At 42.8% G+C, this 19,753-nt stretch overlaps 2 protein-coding genes across 2 annotated transcripts; both read left to right on the plus strand.

Annotated features, from left to right (window-relative positions):
• The first annotated feature begins 52 nt into the window (after positions 1–52).
• On the plus strand, positions 53–13,437 carry dbpb (D site albumin promoter binding protein b). The gene is made up of 4 exons (XM_064298128.1): positions 53–5,731; positions 6,936–7,364; positions 8,939–9,189; positions 10,709–13,437. The coding sequence occupies exons 1-4, from the start codon at positions 5,542–5,544 to the stop codon at positions 10,922–10,924; spliced, it is 1,086 nt and encodes a 361-aa protein (XP_064154198.1). The 5' UTR covers positions 53–5,541; the 3' UTR covers positions 10,925–13,437.
• A 507-nt stretch (positions 13,438–13,944) lies between these two features.
• ntd5 (ntl-dependent gene 5) lies at positions 13,945–19,575 on the plus strand. The gene is made up of 8 exons (XM_064298142.1): positions 13,945–14,077; positions 14,285–14,431; positions 14,833–15,036; positions 16,640–16,748; positions 17,203–17,279; positions 17,649–17,828; positions 18,155–18,352; positions 19,073–19,575. Exons 1-8 carry the CDS (start codon positions 14,008–14,010, stop codon positions 19,153–19,155), a joined length of 1,068 nt encoding a protein of 355 aa, XP_064154212.1. The 5' UTR covers positions 13,945–14,007; the 3' UTR covers positions 19,156–19,575.
• The last annotated feature ends 178 nt before the right edge of the window (positions 19,576–19,753 follow it).

Raw genomic sequence — 19,753 nt, forward strand, 5'->3', positions numbered from 1 at the left:
TTTTGTGTACGTGAAGTGCTGCACTGCTCCTGACAGAAGGGCCCTGTATGCCACCAAAATGATTAATGTCATTACTGAGTTTGGCAGAATTACTCCATTTTGATATTTTATCTCAAGGGTTGGTGTAAGTAGCATAGAATCCTGGGTATTCTATGCTACTCGACTAACAGGAAGGCAGGTTTCATTGCAGCCGTTGTGTAAAAATTTTGAGGCATCCTTGTGCCATTGTTGTGGCAGCTCTGTGTGTGTGTTGGTATGCATGTGCCTGCAGTGTTACTTTGGCTGACACTGCTGTGGAAGTAATGTCTGCTCTTATATTATGATGCAGTATTTTGGACATATTTCCATTTTAAAGTCACATACAAACATACATCTTAAGTAATGCCCCAACTGCGGAGAATAGACAATGGCAGTCTACTTTGTAGTTATTGGCATACGTTACAGCTTTTGAAATTTTGAGGGAAAATTCACCCAGAATCCAAACAATGTTTTTACTATCCACTGATGATGATAAATATACTTGTGATTGTCTTTGCCATTTTGAAATCGATTGTATGCCATTTTGAAATCGATTGTATGCCCTATCTGAAGGATGCTGGTCCTCTGTCAGTCAAGCAAGTCTTTCGTCTGAAGCTGCCATATTTCATTGCAAAGTATTTTTCTATAATATCTATGTAATGTTGGTGAGACACTTGGGAACTGTATTACAGTGGCAAATGCAAAGAACGGTTTTACCGAGTTTGATTTAAAGCTGAAAATACCAGCCAAATTATGTTTAGCAAAAATTACTACCACTGTAAGCATTAGTAACATGTATGCTTCATGAAATGGGGTGAGGTTTTTCTTTAAAGGAGAATTTTGCCCATATTAAATACATATAAAATTGTGTATTTCCCTTTGTACTTACTGTAGTATGAAAACAACAGTTTGGACTTATTTTACTAACTTAAGAATTAATCAACTTTATTAATCAAAATTAAAAAAAAAATTTCTAAGGCATAGAACTTCCAGTTTGGCTTACTGAAACCACAGATATATTAAATTGAGCTGTTTCTCAGCACTGTCCTCTACTTCAAAGATACAAGTTCAAATGGTAAAAAGAATTTCACATGCCGTTTCAGTACCAATATCACAGGATTTTTGGCCACGCCCTTAAATTTTCAGAAGATGCTTCTGATTGGAAAGTTTCAGAATTAACAACAGGGAGACAAATGAGTGTCTGGCTAGTCTAAAGAATATGTGCTAAACCTATAGCCTACATGGCATTGAAATCATTCATGTCCAGTCGTTTTCTTGTCCGGTACATATTTATTTGCAAGATGGATAAAATGTCAAATGATGTCTGGGTGAGGCTGGCACTTTAATAATGATAATAAATAATAATAATGGCTTGCATTTTTATCGCGCTTTTATCCAACTCAAAGTGCTTTACGGTGATGAGGGGGAAACTCCTCAAACTCCAATGTGTAGCCCCCACCTGAGGGAGAGTGATTTTTGCCCATTAAGCGGGGGGGATGATTAGGCAGCAGGCTGAGAGCCAGGTTGGGAATTTAGCCAGGACACCAGAGGCCTCTGTGTCATGAAGCAGGATTACGGAGTTAGCTGGATAACTGCATCGAGTAAAACCCAGAACCCTCTCAAAACCTGGAACATGGGCTGAAATGTATTTATTTATTTATTTGTTTGTTTGTTTGTTTTTAAAATTTCTGGGTTTTACTCTGCAGTTTATCCCGCTAAATGATACAGGCCCCAGGGAACCCCCTACTTTTTGAAATAAATGTCATATTTTCCAGCCCTAGCCTTCAAGGTGCCCTAAGCAGGATTTGATTTGGGGGTATCCCCCAACACCACATTAAAAGATAATAGATATTTTAGAATAATTATGGGAGCCCCCTGGTGGTCACGGGGCCCTAAGCAGCAGCTTATATCGCCACTTACTGGGTCAGGCCAGCTCTGAGTGTTGTGGAATGTTTAATGATTATAGTGAATCTGGGCCTCATTTTACAATTTCATCTGAAAGACAGTGTCTCCTGCAGTGTCCCCTTCACTGCACTGGGGTTTATTTGACCCGAGAGATGATGGCCACTTGACCCACCCGTGACACTTCTAGTGGCAACTGAGTTTCCCCAGAAGGGGTCCCATCTTAGTACTAACCAAGCCCACTTCTGCCTTTTTTTCAGCCATTCAGCAGGAGCAGGGTGCACGTGGTGATATGGCTGCTGACAAAGATGCCTTCAAGAGCTATGGCTAAAAATGGTAGGCTTCCTCAATCCTGACCCTGCCAGTGCTGATGTGGCTGGACCTCCCTTAGGCTAATGCAGAATTGCCTATTGCATTGCCCAGTAGGTGCAGGGTTCCCTAGCGAGGTATTCTTTTCCTCGAGGCACGATGACAATGATTAGTCAATGGGGCACCGCTGGTCTCCATGCTGCTGTTCTCCTGCACATTGTGTGCATCCCTGCTGGTGAGCTGCGAGATAAAGAGTGTAAGGCTGACTGCATGGACTTTGCAGGACATGCATTCTAGTGTGCGCTCTATGGAATTGATCAAGGTTGTTGCAGGGGAGGGACATTCTCAGTTGGGCATTCCCAAATTGGAAGAAGCAGAATGGTGGTTTGTTTTTTTATTTTGTTTTTAATAGGTGTTTCAGCTGTATGTTGTGTGATGTTGATTGCGGTCAGATGGGTTCTCAAATTCCCAACAGGAATTTATCGGTTTGCTTCCATTTTATATTTAATGGCCAGTATTCAGAAAGCTATTTTTAAAAACTACATTCTGCACACTAATTTCTACAGAAATTATTAGAACTTAAATTGGCTTTCAACTTGTTAAAGTGTATAATTTGCAAATGAATGTATGAATATGAACACAATTCGTTCCAGTTGTATTTACAATTTCTGTTTTTTTTGCTTGCAGTAAGATTTAACTGCAATGTCATAATTTATCCAGAAGGTGGAGCTGAGAGAATGGCTTTCTGTTTTTTTCGTCCTCCTCCCAACCCCACCCCCCCCCCAAACCCCCAAGAGCAATGGTCATGTGGATTCGACCGATAGAGAGTAACTGAATTTGCAGTTTGCGAGATTGACTGTTGGTGTGTTCACATATGCTAAATGACCTGATATCTGTAGCTGCTGGAGTGCACAAACTAGAACATTGGGTACTGTTTTGACTACACCTATAGCATGTTCATGCTGTGTGTGGAAGCAGTCATGCAGAACCTTTGGAATTTCTGTATTCATTTTAGTAGTGTCAGTCACCCTGACTACAATTTGATTTATTCACTGGAAATGAGTAAATGGCATTTTAAATGAGCATCACAATATTAAAAAATGTGCTTTTTAGTTTAAATTATAAGAGAAATTTGGAGCTTAATTCCAGGCCCTTTAAGGGGTCCTCCTTTTAACTAATACAATTTTATTGGCAGTATCTCATATCCCTGTTCCAAAAGGGGGAAATCAACTGTTACAACATATAAAAATCACTTGGACAGCAAGGATTCTTTTTGCAATTGTCTAAATTAAAAACGATTAATGTAACGCTAACTGCAAGCACTCTGCATTTGCTATGAAAATGCGAGTAGATAATTTGTTTGTTTAGCTCCAAACTGATATTTCCATGAAATATTAAAGATTCAAATGTACATTTCAAAATATTTCTGTATTTCTATGAAGCCTACCTAAGCTCACTGTAGTCAAGTACTGCTGTTTTGCCTCTTGGTCTCACGCGGCCTTTGCATGGGGGGAGTTGTGGGCGGAGTAAGTGACCTAGTTTTGTCCAATAGCTCCTTGTAAGGGGAGGAGTCAGGATTACTTTAAGCCAATCACGATGAGGTCGTCCTGCCGATGGGCAGCACCCGCGCGTGCTAGGGCCATGTGCGCCCTCGGAGAGGAGGATTCGGTCTTAAAGAGACTTTGTGGAATTTCTGTCGGCAAAAACCGACGGGCGCTCACGTTTCAAGCGGATTAAAGGTGATCTGAGAAATTATGCACCCTGAGTAGCTGGGAGGAAAACCAGGCCTAGTAGGCTATATCATATTAAGTAGTAATGTATATTGTTCGGGGGTCTCAAATGTAACCGAATGTTTTAAATGTGAAATTCTGCTAATTAGGCTAGTCAGATCTAGAATAGATCTGAAATAAAAAAAACGCATTTAGTATTGTTGCTAAATAAAAAAATACATTTAAATATGGTTGTTTCAGTGGTTTTGCTATTTATTGGATCCATACTTTCATTACGGCACCAGATGTTTGGCGGTATGACCAAGCGACGTGTTCGGGCACCTGGGAAGTGTGTAAATTTAGAGCAACAAATAACGGGTTAATGTTTGGGAACATAAAGTTCTGTGGACGGGGTGGGACGCCTTGATGTCAAAGTGTACCCTACTCCGGCTTATAATTGGCTAGATTGCTTTGGAGGTTGGGCTCTCACCAGGCTTTGAGGCGTGGTGTTGGGGAGGTGTGTCTCATTAATATTGATAAACACCCCCCCTCCTGCTCCATTACCCGTGAGATGTGACGTCACGAGAATTGCCCGTGTTCGTTCCAGCTGACTCCAGCCTCGGCTCGAGCGCAAGCTGTGAGTCTACATACAGAAAGAGAAAGAGGGGGAGAAGCAGAATTAAAAAAAAAAAAAAAAAAAAAAAAGAGAGCGAGCGAGAGCGACAGAAGGGAAAGGGGGGAAAAACAAGAAGCTATCACATCAACCAATCGCGCTGCTTAGCTGCACATTTTCTGTTAGGCTATTAATTTGTTTTTTGTTTTTGATTTTTAAAAAACGGTTTATGGTCGGTATTTCTGTTCTGCGTGTATTATTGATAAATAACATTTTTCCATAAGGTTGCAGCGTTTGCAATTTTTCGAAGTTTCAGTGCGACGAAAGCCAAGTCTAGTTCTGTACGCGAGTCTCGATTTGCGCTTGGTTCACTTCAGGAATTCATTATAGACATTTGTTATTATCTTTTATTTTGATTTTGTCCTGATGGTGAAGAAATTGTCTGATTTCCGAACAATTACAAAAATCAGTCTAACTTTAAGAAGATAGGAAATAAGGAAATATTCTACATTTACGCAAGAGGACGATACAAAACAACAACTGCAACAAGGATATTAGAATACATTAGCACATAGCCACTCGCTGGATTAAGGGCGAGAAATATAGTTTTACAATTGGAGCTCTTCACCGTATTGTAAACACGAACACTTTCGATAAATGATCAGACATAATATATTTACGTAGCAGCGAAACTCGATTTGACTGCGCGCGAGTATCCGGCTAAACAGATTATTGTGCAGTTGTGAGTATCGCATTTATTGGATATATTATTTAATGTAATTGTCTATTCGCTAGACTTGTGGACCGATATGTGCATAAGGAGGACTAAAACGATCCAAATAATCTAGTTATAGAGCAGCCAAATTTGACCGTAATCACCGTAATTTAAGACAAGTTGTCGTTGTAGTGTAACCACGACACCATTAAATTAATCCGTAATTAATCGATTAACTGTCAACAACGCACATTAAAATAGGCGGCCACCGAGTGATGTCCAGGCCGCTCACACAGCTTCTACCCCCTGACCTCCCCGCCGGAGCTAGCCCTCAGTTTGGGAGTAGTAACACGGCGAGCAGTACTCTAGGTGGTGGGCACCTGGGTTCCATGGCAAGCTTGAAGTCCCTTCTGCAGCTCCCAATCAAAGGCGACCAGCGAGGGAAAGACTGCTGTGATATGAAAGGTGAGGATTTTTATCTAAGCGTCTAAGCTGGATTGTGATTCTTTCTCGTTGTCTGAGTGAGCTAACACTCAGCAACCCTCACCTGACGTCCAAAGCCACTTCTGTGCTGTCCTCTTTGCTTACACCTCAAAATGTATTTATTTTAATTTATTTTCGATGTGTGTTTATGTGTGTTTGAGCTGTGAGTGATTTGGAGGGAAAACAAGGGACTGAACATTGGACACTTTACTGCTGAAATACTGTCTGTCTCACCATATGCAAAATCCTACTTCAGTGCTTAGACAGTATTTTTGCAATTACTTAGAAATTCCCCCCTGCTGCCCTTCACTCCCCAAAGATATAATGGAGTACTGTACAAATGCTCAGAAGTACAGATATAGGTATTCACACCACAGTGCATTCATACAGTACACAAGCAGTATTGTGATTATCACATATGCATGTTAGTGTACATGGATATAAAGTGTGCACAAATGCATGGTTCAACATACAGTTCTTGCATTTGCCACTACAAATAACCACTTACTAGTGGACACAATTACAATACCTTATTCTCAGTTAAGTGCTCTCTGTAATGAAGCAAGGTTTACTTGACATCCACACATTGCCATTGCTACAGACTAGAAGACTTACATGGGAGTTCCTGATTTGAATTTAGAGAATGCACTTATGAAAGTCAGTAACTAACAAAAATGTTAAGTGCCCTTTGTGTGTGGTTGATGATGGCTCATTTGAAAGGGTTGAGTCTACATTGTCATCCAGCTCTATTTGCATGTCCCTTGTCTGCAAGTGCATTTACTAGATGTCATAATGAATCTTAAATTTACATAAAATTCCCTAAAAGCCAATGGTTGACATATTTCACAAAATAAGGCATACATAGGGATGCATGCATATTGCACATATGCATGCAGACATGGATGATGTATTCCTTTCAATGTTTATCTCCACTCTCAAAAGTATATGCCAAAGCTATGATTGTTTAAAATACCATTTACTGCATTATTAGTATCTCACTCTTTTTGCCAGTGCCTGACTGCTTTTTCGTTAATTGCTGTTGTGATATATACTTTCTTATACAGTTGTGCATGAAGATGTATAACCGCATTCAAGGATGCAAACCCATGACCCTCTGAGCTAATCTCTCTTGTGTCTCTGTCTCTCCCTCTCTCTCCCCCCCCCCCCCTCTCTCTCTCTCTCTCAGACAAAGACAAACCCCTGGACTCTGATGAGGACTCTGGCTCTATGGCTGGGGGCATTGTGGGTAGTGGTGGGAGTGGCAGCGGATGCTCCCTGCGCTCCTCCTCCCAGTCTGCCTTCCTGGGACCCCTGCTTTGGGAGCGCACCCTGCCTTGCGACGGGGGCCTGTTCCAGCTGCAGTACATGGACCTGGAGGAGTTTCTGACTGAGAACGGGATGGGCAGCCTGCACAACAACAGCTCCAGCTCTGCCCAGATCCCCTCCCAGAGCTCCCAGTCCGCCATCCCCAACCAGAGTTCCCAGTGTCCCCCATCTTCCCCCCCGCCCTGCTCGTCATCCTCGTCCTCCTCTTCCTCATCCTCTCCCTCCTTGCTGGGCCTGGACATGCAGCAAACAACGCAAGGCCTGCTGGGAGGGTCGGAGTGTCTGCACAGTGAGTTTCTTTAAAGGTCTCCACAGGGAAAAAAATAAAAGAGCGCTCCTAGTGAAGCAGTGGTATTAGGATATGCAAAAAGCAGGGTTGCCATGCATTTAATTTGGTCTGAATTGTATTTAAAAGACACAGGATTGAAATGGGGCAGATGAGGTGCCAGGTAGGGCGAGTGGGGGGGGGGGGGGGGGGGTACAGGAAAGGTGCAGAGCTATAACTTCTATTGAGAATGGGTAATGAATTTCTAGAACAGTGCAGGATTTAAATTTTGACAGAGTACTACAATACTATACTCCACAGATGGCGACAGATTTGCCACAGTATGTGGCAATCATGGGCTTAACCCAATGTATGCACATTTTGACAATAGTATAGTACTAAGAGAGAAAAGAGGCTTCATATTTGACTCGGGCAGACTTGACAGACAACAAATCATCATAGACAGTAAGTGAGACTGAAGGAGAGAGAGAGAGGTCAGAAGGAAAGAGAGAAGAGAAATTCTAGAAATGTGAGAATGGACAGAAAGAGGTTAACATGGACACTGACCAACTAACTGGCACTACAGTAAAGTTTTAACAACAGTGAAAGGACAGGAAAGGTAGAGCCAGAGAGAGAATATGTGATTGCGTGCCTTTAAACCTCTCTCTCTCTGCCTCACACGCTTAGTCCATGTGCATGTGGCCCGTCACGTGCTGATGCAGAAAGTAATAGAGCGAGAGAACAAGGGGAGGAGCCGAGTCAGAGAACGACGGGTGAAAAGACAGAGAGAGGGAGGCGGTGTGGATAAACAACAGTGCAGTACTGAGACCTGGCTTAAAGCGATTTGCTTCATTTATTTTCATTGGATGTATAACTACACTTAAGTTTACAGTTGTAAACCTATGCAATATCTACTCACAGACAGGCAGTTAATTGGATGAACGGTATAATAGTGTGTTGAATAAAGGGTGGGCTGGGAGGGAGGGGAGGGGGAAGCAGAAGTGTTCTGTTTTGTTGGAGTTCTATTTAGAGGGAAAGCAGAGGGGCAGAGGGGGTGTGTTTGTGTGCTCAGCGCTGTGGGAGGGGGCTGTATAATGTTACACGTCAAGAACACTGTGTGTGTGGCGGCAGGGAGGTGTGTTACATAAGTTGCCCGTGTAACTTACTGCCTACTGTATGTGAAGTATGTTCCCTTTCTGAGTCTCCCCAAGATTACATATGATATGCAGTGAATAGATGGAATTAACCTGATTTCTGGTGAATAGAAGTCCATCAGTTATCTACTGAGGCAGAAACATGACAGATTGAATGGCTATTTATTTATTTATTTTGTGATCGCACAATTAAATCAGAGATGGGAATGTTTAGGGAAATGACTGAGATCAAAGGGCAGGGAGGCAAGTTGTTCGTTTATAGTGCAGCCCTGCTTCCACCTGGTGGTTAGCAGTTGTCACTGCAGTGTAGATTGGCGTGAACCATTTTGTGCGCTCCTACACAATAATGCGCTTTCAGCCCTCTTTCCTCAGTTCATTTTTAACACTCCCTGTACACGTTTTATCATTTCTGACAGCATTTAAAATTATATGTATGTCCCATAGGTGGCCAAGGAGCCCCTCTGGATCCTTCTCCATCTCCCTCTTCTTCCTGCCCTCCACCTCCTGCACCTCCCGCCGCCAATGGGGCTGATGTCATGGTGAACTTTGACCCAGACCCCGCTGACCTGGCGCTGTCCAGTGTGCCGGGCCAGGAGGCCTTCGACCCGCGGAGGCACCGCTTCAGCGAGGAGGAGCTCAAGCCTCAGCCCATGATCAAGAAGGCCCGCAAGATGCTGGTGCCGGAGGACCTGAAGGTGGTTCCCTATCCTATATGTACACATGGTGGCAGTGGAGAGCGCTGAATTTACAGCAGTTGTGCTTTGAGGGGCGTTGGGCTCACGTTAGCTCATAGCAGCCTGAAGCCGTTAACACATAACTGTGGAGCTGACTGCAGTTTCCCTTTGCAGCTGAAGACTGAACAGCATCTTGAAACATTTTTAAGTGTGCTGTCCTGCAGCAATCATTGTGCACATGTACGCGTACCGCACACACGTGCACACACACATGCACACCCACACACTCACACTCACACACTAAAGTTAGTAGTGAGGGCATTTAATATGTCACTGGTGCTCTAGTGTGTTGATGTCATGGATTGCAGAGGCACAAATGTAAGTGTTTTGTCACACTGTATATCCTGGACTATTTCAGAACTTGAAGTACGACTCTCATACCAGTTCACTTACATGGCACAAACACGTAAATACATTTTTAGTGATGGGAATTGTAAAATAAAATGTTTCAGAAGGTAATGTTTATTTATATTTATTTGAAAAATGTGGATGTATGTAGAGTGTTCATTTTCAGCAGTAGTGGTTTATTTGTCTTTGAAGTGATGCAGTCATTTTACGTTGTGTGTTTTCCGTGGGTTGCAGTAATTCGGTAGCTCCTGCAGTTGTTCTGAGTAGAAAGCAATGGACATTAACTTGAATTGAATTTGAAACTGTATTGATCGATGATCAGAAGTGGTTCTGCTGGGTCATCCTGTATGTTGCATGCCTGTACTTGTCTTGAGCTGTGCTGGTGTGTCTGGCGGGGCTGTCTTTAAATCCTTTGTAATCACAACATTGTGTCCTTTTAGATTTTGTATTGGGCGTGCCGTGGCAGGGCGTTCTTCCTGGCTAATATGGCCTGCTTGCCTGGATGTTGAGTCAAGGATAAAAAATTTCCATCGCTATTTTGCATTTGTTTTACTGAGCGGAAATGAGAGAGGAGGCTAGCAACATGGTATTGAAAGTTTTCACTTTTTAAAATTTACATTTTTACCTTAGTGCTCAGTTTTAGTGATTTCTGATTTTATGGTCTAATTCATTTGTCCAGTAAAGTTCCGAACAAGTGATATTTTCAGCTCTTCTGGTGGTAGAGAGCAGCCCATTCCATTCCAAGGCTTTGCTTCTGGATCTGGGAGCAAGTGTGTCCTTTTAACTCGTGTGAACGTTAAGTTATTGGATCTTTAGATGCCTTTAAGGCATGTCATTGCTCGTGCAGTTTGGTGACTGCGTATCGCATTGTTAACTTGCCCAGTGTGTCATCACTAGAAACACACTTCATCTGCACCAATGAACCCAACCCTCAGAAACGCATTAATTTGTCACAGTGGCGTCAGTGCACGTCCACTGCGATGACCCCGCCTGTCCCTCGCTGTGTAGCAGTGTTAATGCCCTCTCGCCAGTCCTACACCCAGCTCCAATAGCTGTGTCCTGATTTTAATGCAGCAGCCAGTAACCCCTTCCGCCCGTTTAACCCCCTCCTGCCGCTCTGTCCCCTTCTCAGGACGACAAGTACTGGAGCCGGCGGTGTAAGAACAACGAGGCGGCCAAGCGGTCCCGGGACGCCCGGCGGTTGAAGGAGAACCAGATCTCGGTGCGCGCGGCTTTCCTGGAGCGGGAGAACGCGGCGCTGCGGCAGGAAGTGGCCGACATGCGAAAGGAACTGGGCCGCTGCCGTAACATCCTTAACAAATACGAAAGCCGACATGAAGAACAGTGAAGGGAGAGACGGCCGGGGGGAGGAAGACTGCGATGGGTGGGCCGGGAGGGGTGACAAAGGCTGAAGACATGATGATGATGATGGTGATGATAATAATGATGATGATGATGATGATGATGAAAGTAAAATAAGTTTAAGAGGACAGGAAAAGCAGTAGGGTAGAGGAAGAGCAGTAAAGCTGGCAGGACAGTTTTTTCTATTAACAAAAATGGTATATTTTTGAACTAGAGAATGGGGGAGAGAAGAGGAAAGAACAGGCAGAGGGAATTGCAATGAATTACATGTGACTGAGCAGAAGGGCTCGGGTGAGATTCAGGAACCGATCAAGAGAAGATTTTGACATAGTATAACTGTATATTTTTATATTCGCAAAAATGAGAAGGGGGTGGACAGTGGAAATTTTGGAAATAATTTTGTATATTTTATATATGGGTGGGAGGGAATTTGGATAGAGAAAGATGAATATAAAATGATATCTTTTAAAAAATCATTATTGAATGATATATTTGAAATGAGGATTTTTGAATGGAGATATGTGAAAAGATGAGTCGGGAATATGGGTGTGATGTAAGGATGAACTGGAGGAATGTAAAATGGAAGACTACAGAGGCTGAAATAGGGATGGGGGAGGGGTTTTTGAGTGAAACTGTAGAGAGAAAAAACTAAATGAAAATTTTGTAGTTAAAATTTTATTGTGGGTTTGTTCAAGCACTTAATTTGTTATCTTCTCTTTGATTCCTTTGTTGAAGTGAATGTCTATAGACATGGTAGGGAGCAAGTAGAGAGAGAGAAATTACAAAACACTTAATAGTTCAGCAAATATTTCACAAATATAGAGAGTCCATTTGCCGAGAGCTTTTCCCATGTATATATGTAAAGGGCTGGGTAGGGACTTGATACGTTCAGTACCTTCGAGACAGTCATTACGACACAATGTAACACACTGGAGAGACCTGTCATTTGTATATCCTCTCAGATTTTTTCTCTCTCTCTATTGGATTTGTGAACAGAATTAAACTGGTATAGAATTTATCACCCAGGTTAAGTTGGCAGTGAGTGTGATTAATGCGTCACTGGTGCTCCAGAGTGCGGATTGCATGCAATATAGCAGCCCACTTAAAGCATTTCACTGCACTTTGTATTGCTCATCCTGTGTTATGTCAGTACTTTTGCTCTCAGTCCTATACCAGTTTGTCTACATGACAATCCACCTTTACACAACCTTTTAAAATGCCTATGCTGTTCTGGGTATCGTACAAATATGTTTCATACCACGGTATATTCGTACCTCTCTTTAAAAAAAAAAAAAAAAAACCTGTCCTTTTCCTATAAAACGCACCCCTTTTGTTACTGTATGCTAAAAATATATATTATACTATGAATTATTATAGGAAAAAGAAGCTGTCTGATTAAATGTATGTGTATATATAAATAAGTATATATGTGAATGTGTGGATATGCGAGTGTGTGTATATATGCAAATTATAATTCCAAGAGATGTCAGGTTAATTGGAATGATGTTAAATTCTCAGATATCTGGGAAAGGAAAGGCCAAATTTCAAAATGCTGATGCAAAGGAGTGGGGGTTTATTTTTTAACCGCTTAATTTCCAGTTTCATTTCTCAGCTTCCCCATTCCATCTTTGCAAACTGTTGAAATGCATGGTACACTACCAACTCATCTTGGGAGGAAGGTTCTAGTAAAACCAGATATGAACTCTGTTGGGTTAATAAGTCTGTTAATTTAGTTGTTGGGATTCAATGACCTTTTTTATCATTGTTACTATTATGATTATTATTGTTAGTGTTATCCTTGCTGTTTATGATTACATTTTATGTTTTCAGCATTTCTTGGAACATTTTTCTGAAGGAATGCACAGTTTTTACTTCCCTCGTACCTTTATTTCGAATTCTTTTTTGATAGCTACACTTTGTATGAGCCTGTTCACTGTCAGCACAATCAATTGCGATTCCACCAGGCCCTGGGTGCATTGTGGGGGCTTCCTGTGTTTGAATTTCAAAAATGGAAAAACAACAAAAACTATGGATTTTTTTTTTCTTGGAGGCATTTGAAATAACCCTCACAGCAGCCTATATATTGCCAGCTGTATTGACCTCTGATGCTGCTAACCTCCTGTTGGAATTTAAAAAGAGTTCCAGATTTTATTATTTTTGTATACTTGGGAACTGAAGTCATTGAAGCTTATAAGCTATTGACAGTACTGTTTTTTGTGTAAGCTTACTTCAACTTTAATGGGCATTTGTTGCTCATCTTTGCATCATCATGACCGTATGCTTTCCCAAATGGACTGTGGGTTATGTAGTCCTTTTTTCCTTCAGAAGTGGATAATGAATATTTAGCTCTTATTGTGACTTATTAACTACAAATCCCATCAGCACACCACTACCCAACTGCACCGGTGATGTCTACTGTTCCTGTCCAAAGGAATGCTGGGGAATGTAGTCTGGCTTTCCAAAGCACCAATAAAGAATTATCCTTACTCACTGAGTAAACATTGTTAGTGTCTCAGTATTTTGTCATTTAATTTACATACGAATACAGAAAGTGACACAATGGTTCCTGATGTCAAATGGCAAGATTTCCAATGCACGCTACATACAATATGCATTAACAAAAACAGATGGAGATATTTTTGGATCATTAGACTTTATTTCATTAGAAGTGTTATATATTTGTTAGATATGTGTTTAATTTAATTTAACCTGAGGAGGGAGTGGGGGAGAGTATGCATTTCTGTTTGTTGTAGAGTTGTGAGAGGTACAGAGAGTACCTCTGTAAATATTTCTATGTGCACGTGTGCAGGTATCAGTGGTTGTATGTGGGGGTGTGTTTGTTCATGCCTATCTCTGTCCATCTGTCTGTATCACTCTGGTTTCACAATGTGGGTGAAAGGTCTCTTTCTTTGGAATTTTCTTACCCTCGATGGTTGAACATTCAACAGAAAACAGATGTGTGTGCTCCTCCCGCCCCTCCTTGCCCCCCCACCCCCACCCCACTCCCCCTACTCAAACCATCCCGTTTTCCCGCTACCCATTTCATAATCACTCGACCAGCAGTGAGAGATGGACTCTTCTCTGCTCTTCCTCTTGTCTTTTTGGGCTTTGACTGGATCCTTCATCTCCCAAGCAACTGGTAACCTCACGCCTTTCATGCACTTTTCAAAATATTTGTTCGGTTCACAGGGGTCACATTGTATGTTGTTAAGCGTAGTTGGACTGTGTGTTGTGGGTCAGCCAATCAGCATGTTTATTGGTAAGGGCACCTTTAGGCATTGAAAGGGGCGCTATATTGGCTGTGCGTCACTAAATGTCCCAGTTTAACGTGATGGGTGTCTCTCAGCTGAATCGACGGAGTCGTGTCCAGAGAGAATTTTGGGAAATGAGAGGCGACGGAGCTGCCCTAAGCCATGCAAGCAGGACAAGGACTGTCCCAACAAACGCCAGTGTCTTTGCGATGGACAGTGTGGGCTAAGCTGCGTGGCTCCAGGTAAGTGGGGTCCATTGGGTGTGCGCCACACTTTGGGAATTTGGTTATTTGGCTGCCTGTCCAATGCCCACCTTCTTTTGGCTGTACTTCTGCACTGATAGTGCCTGTTTGCCCTCCCCTTGGCAATGTGCAAAATTATTTTGAATACTGTTTCAATACATTATGTAATTCCTTCCTTTTCTCTTCTCTCCCCTTGACTCCTTTTCTGTCCCACCATGTCTCTGCCTTTCCCATTTGCTTTTATTCTCGTCTTTTCTACCCTTTGATTTCCCTTGCTCCCTTTCTCACATGATGGTTTTTTTCTTAACTCCTTTCTCACACACACCTCCCACCTGTTGTCGCCTGTTTTGCCTTCTGCCCTTTTTCTCACCCCGCCCCACCCCCCACTTTACCCCCCACAGGTCGCACCTGTCCCTGGCCTCTGACCCCAAGTCCCAACTCAGTTGCTCGCCTGCTTTCTCCTGCTCCTTCCTTTTCCGCCCTTCTTGAAATCCGCTGCCAACCCAATTTCAAGATGACCAATGGCCTGGAAGCAGCGATCCGCCGTTGCCAAGGTGACCGGCAATGGAGTGGGGAAGATCCAGTCTGCACTGGTGCAGCAGATGGTAAATTGCTGGAATCTGGTTTGTGTCCTTTGATTGAGTGGCTTTACACTGATCCATATCTCAAACATTTGTGTGTGTATCTGCGTTTGTGTGGGTGGGAGGGGATGTAAGGTGGGTAGGGCTGAGAGGCATGTATGTTTGACTGAAAGCGTTGTATTGGGAGTTTGTTGCATTGGGAATTTGTTAGCTCGAGGCTATGTGCAACCGAGGCACTCTGTTTCTGTGTTTCCTTGGCAACCATACCATTGTCTGTTCGCTATCATCTTCCTGCTGGCTGAGATTGCTGTAGCTCAGTGTCAGGGATAAGACAGCCGATGGCACGCTGTTCTGGGTACATCTCTTGGCTCAGTGGTACTGTTGTGAAGTATGTGTTTGCGTGTGTGTGTGCGTGCGTGCGCGTGTGTGTGCGTGTGCGCGTGTGTGTGCGCGTGTGTGTGTGTGTGTGTGTGCACAGTATGTGTATGACTGACTGCAGCTGAGAGGCTCAATATCTCACGGATGTTCAATGCCCTGCAAGCGATGGTGGGAGGCAGCTCAGTCCTACAGATCACAGTCAGAGATCTTTGTGGAGCTCTGAGAGATGAAGCAATTCCCTGATGACACGGAGGGCAGTGAAAGCTTTTCCTCTGATCCTCTGACATCTGGAAATTTCTGCCCTGCTCTTAGTCTCTCTGCTCACAGTCCTGTCTGTGCAGCGCTGATTCTGTGTGGTCAGGCTTACAGGTAGCCAGGGCTGCCGGAGGAAATTCCGAAACCAAGGACAAAATAATATTATTATATATTATACCACAAGCTCACAGACCATTAGGCCCCCCCTCCCTCCAGGGCCCGGGACAACATACCTGTTTGCCCCCCCCCCCCCCCCCCAATGGCAGCCCTGTCAGTAGCCTCTCCTCTACTATGTGTCATTCCATCACTGATAGAGTAGCCAGTGATACTGTGAAACCACTTCTAGACGCACTAAAACCTGTAATTACGTATGAATATGTATGAGATCCGCTTTATAAATATGCCTGTTTTTCGCCTCTCGTTATGCACAGAGGAATTTGTTCATTCATTCAAGAGTTCAGTTCCTTTATATTAGATTATCCTATCCTATAATCCTATTCAGGTTCTTGCACCTGTGGCTGTGTTTCACATCATATATCATTTTTCTTAAATTTTCAGCCAGAGCTGTGACTAATAAGTTTATAATAATTTAAAGGCCTTACATACTTGGTCATAAATATCCCAGGCTTCTCAATATTTCGGTTTACTCTTCTGTCACATTTGGCATTGGTGTATTTTTTGACATTGGTGTATTTTTCTCTCATGTCCGTCCCTAAGTTCTCTGTGTGGTGTGTGTGCGCGTGTGTCTCTCTCACTGCCTCCTCCTGTCTCCACCTCTCAAATATAAAATGAGCTGCTTAACGGAGTTGCTTTTTGTGTTCGCAAACCGATTGCCTCGGCTGCAACCAAAGCAGGAGACGGAGCTGCATGAGATGAATGCGAAAAAAAAAAAAAGTGCGATGGGGTAAAATGTGGATGTGCGTGGATGGAGATGTGCACAGTCTTTTGCTATGAGCAGACATTGTGCTTATTCCCCCCCCCCCCCTTCACACAGCTGCTCCTATGGCTGCCCCCATTTCCTGCCCAGTACCAGAGGAGACCGGATTGACCCTCGAGGGTACTGCTGCATTGGGCTCTCACATCAGCTACAGCTGCCGTCCTGGGTGAGACAGTGTTTGAGAGGAACAGATGTGGAAAGAAATTTTTATATTTACTATACATTTATATGATATATTTCAGTGGATAACGGAATGACACATCAGCAGTCAGTGCAAGATAGTCATACATTTACTTCTTCACTGAAATTATGTTACACATCATTAATCTTTCATGGCTCACGTGATTTAGAACTCCAGTGAGAATATACTAAAAATGACTTCACATTAATTTCATGTTAATCTGATTTAAAAGTGCCCCTGATGTCAAATTGGAAGTGTGTTTAAAAATGGCTTTGACACCGCCGCTGATTTCGGCCATGCTCCTGATATTCCTCTGTGAGAGGAGGAGGGAGACGAGCTTTTATGCTCCGTGAGGGGTTAATGTTTGGTTTTTCGCATGCTGTCTGTCAGCATGTAGCCATTAACCTCTGCCACTCTCTTTCGCCCATCCCTCTCTCAGATTCGCGCTGCTTGGAAACAGAGAGAATTTCTGTCAGGAGGACGAAACCTGGCAATACCCTCATCCCATCTGTCAGAGTAAGTGTGTGTGTCTCTGTATATATGTGTGTGTGCGCGCGCGTGCGTGCGTGCATGCGCGTGTGTGTGTGTGTCTGCATACATGTGTGGGTGACAGAAAGTGAGCAAAAAAGAGCAAGAGAGAGGGATAGAAAATGGTGGGTGGATGCGGGGGTTGGGGGGGGGGGGTGTTGTCACGTGAACTGGTTGTCGGTGTTTAACTCTCATGCTGCCCCTGCTGTGCATACAATGAGATGACAGCCTGGGAGTCTGCAGTTTGTCACTTGTGGTGTTGTGCTGCCACCTGCAGCTTGTCAGGAGTAACTACATGTTTTATGCCAGCCTTGCAACTAGTTCACTCAGCTAGTCTCTCTCCTCCTGCTCTTTCAGGAGTGTTTTGCCCTCCACCTAAGGAAGTAGAACAGGGTTATCTGGTGGCTGTTCAGAAACAGGAGTATGAAGTAGGAGAGGCCATCTATTACCTCTGCAAGAAGACATTCCTGCTGGATGGACCGAACCGTGTTAACTGCCTGCCAGATGGTACATGGAGCACCATCCCATTTTGTCGTGGTGAGACCTCACTTTAAAACCTTAATCTGCTTCCACTAAACTTTGAACTGGTCTATCTAGCTTTCAACCCCCTCTATCCTCTATTATTTCTGCTGTTTTAATCCACGTAGTAGTTTCTGATTCCCCTTAAACTTGTGTTTTATTCACACGCCTTTTCATGCCTTACAGCACACTGAAACATATGGATATAAATAAATGAGCTATAAATGAGAAGTATGAAATAGCATGATAAGGACACAGTCTGTGTCTGACCAACACTAATATTGTCCAGTATTGTCTGATCTGAAGGAACCTCTATTGACCTTTGAACTTCATATATTTCTCAGCTCGTTGCCCAGTCCCAGCCCAGCGCAGCCGTGTAATACTTGCAGGGGTGAAGCTCTGGCCCTATGAGATCCCCGAGGGGGTGGTCACACATGGACAGAATGTCACCTTTTACTGCAAACACCCAGAAAAGCGCTGCAGTTTCACCGCCGAGCAGCCCTGCTTTGATGGTCAGCTTACAGCTCCCAGCTGTTACCTTGGTGAGTCAACTTTGCCCGTTGGGGAAACCCATTGAAAGTGAGGAATAAGGCAGTTTCTGCAATTCATCCAATTCATTTTTTCCTACTAAAAAATAGGACTATCATAAAACATAATCTGCAAATTACTATTATCCAGTCTGTTTAATTTCTCCCTACTACTAATTGTATTATACACACGTCTTTGTCAATATTTTTATTGGGCTTTTGAGAGTTTTTTTCGTGGTGGACATTTGAAAATGAAGAAATGGTTCAAAAAGATAAATATAATGATTTTTAAGATTTTGATATTTTTAATCATTAAAGCACAAAGGGATGAATACAAATGCACCAAAGGTTCAACCAAATTCTTCTTCAATGTTTCACCAAGTTTGCGGAAGTAGTCTTCAGTCTAATTGCCAAAGGACAGTGAATATTAGGCAACGAGAAGAAATGTGTATCAAGCTCAAAAATACTAAAATATAACTGATACAAGCAGCAGTAGCTTGCCTCATTGCACGTATTTTCTTAAAATACTGACCTAATACTCTCATTTATACTGCACCATAAATCAATCAAGATTGTATCAATGTCTTGCAGTAGTAGTAGTAGTTGAAATTAACAAATAACAATGATGAGTACACTAATTTGAAATAGATTCGATACATGAGGATGTGCAATTGCATTCAAGGATGGAAATCCATGACCTCTCTCTCTCTCTCTCTCTCTCTCTCTCTCTCTCAGAGCCCACTTGGCTGCAGTTTAAACTCTTCCCACACCGACTAGTTTCGGAAATTGCGCAGTGTGATGCCAGTAACCTCCTGTGACATCTCGACCTCCTGACTCCATGGCTACTATTGTTTCTGCGCCAAGTTTCTACCAGTTAAAACATATGGCAGAAGCTACATTCTGTTTGCCCCACTTTTGGCAACCGTGCATTTCAATTTATTCAGTGTTATTTCCCACTCTGATTTCCCCATAACAACGTGTGAATGTACGTGTCATATTCTTCTCTCTCTCTTATTTTTTGGGGGTTACTTGAGTAATCATTGATTTCTTTCTCATCTGTGGTACCTTTTGTCTGAATGATTGATATTTAAGTGTGCTGCCAATTTTCCCACGTGTACATTAAAGTCTGGCATGCTGCCCTTGGATTTTTGCACCTTCTACTTTAAGTGACGCGTGAAGCCACGTGCTTTTCAAGTGATAAGACCTGTTCTGAATAAAACTGTGAAATGAGGAATGGACATTGTTCATGATTTTCATTTATTTCACTAATAATTTATTTATTACATTATAAAAATGTATCATTGTAACCTCATGATTGTGTTCAAGGTACACCGGGAGAAAATGGAAAAGGCCACAAAAATAAAATAATAGTGGGCATAGTTTACAAACTAATATCACCACTTTATAAGCGGAACC

The sequence above is a fragment of the Anguilla rostrata genome, chromosome 1 (assembly GCF_018555375.3).
Source record: "Anguilla rostrata isolate EN2019 chromosome 1, ASM1855537v3, whole genome shotgun sequence".
Taxonomy (NCBI): Eukaryota; Metazoa; Chordata; class Actinopteri; order Anguilliformes; family Anguillidae; genus Anguilla; species Anguilla rostrata.

What these genes read in the sequence shown, in the direction of transcription:
- dbpb (XM_064298128.1), top strand. Translation starts at nt 5,542, where the DNA reads ATGTCCAGGCCGCTCACACAGCTTCTACCCCCTGACCTCCCCGCCGGA. An exon ending in AGACTGCTGTGATATGAAAG is followed by an intron (nt 5,732 to 6,935) that starts GTGAGGATTTTT and finishes TCTCTCTCTCAG; the next exon opens with ACAAAGACAAACCCCTGGAC. An exon ending in AGGGTCGGAGTGTCTGCACA is followed by an intron (nt 7,365 to 8,938) that starts GTGAGTTTCTTT and finishes TATGTCCCATAG; the next exon opens with GTGGCCAAGGAGCCCCTCTG.
- ntd5 (XM_064298142.1), top strand. Translation starts at nt 14,008, where the DNA reads ATGGACTCTTCTCTGCTCTTCCTCTTGTCTTTTTGGGCTTTGACTGGA. An exon ending in AGCTACAGCTGCCGTCCTGG is followed by an intron (nt 16,749 to 17,202) that starts GTGAGACAGTGT and finishes TCCCTCTCTCAG; the next exon opens with ATTCGCGCTGCTTGGAAACA. An exon ending in AGCTCCCAGCTGTTACCTTG is followed by an intron (nt 18,353 to 19,072) that starts GTGAGTCAACTT and finishes TCTCTCTCTCAG; the next exon opens with AGCCCACTTGGCTGCAGTTT.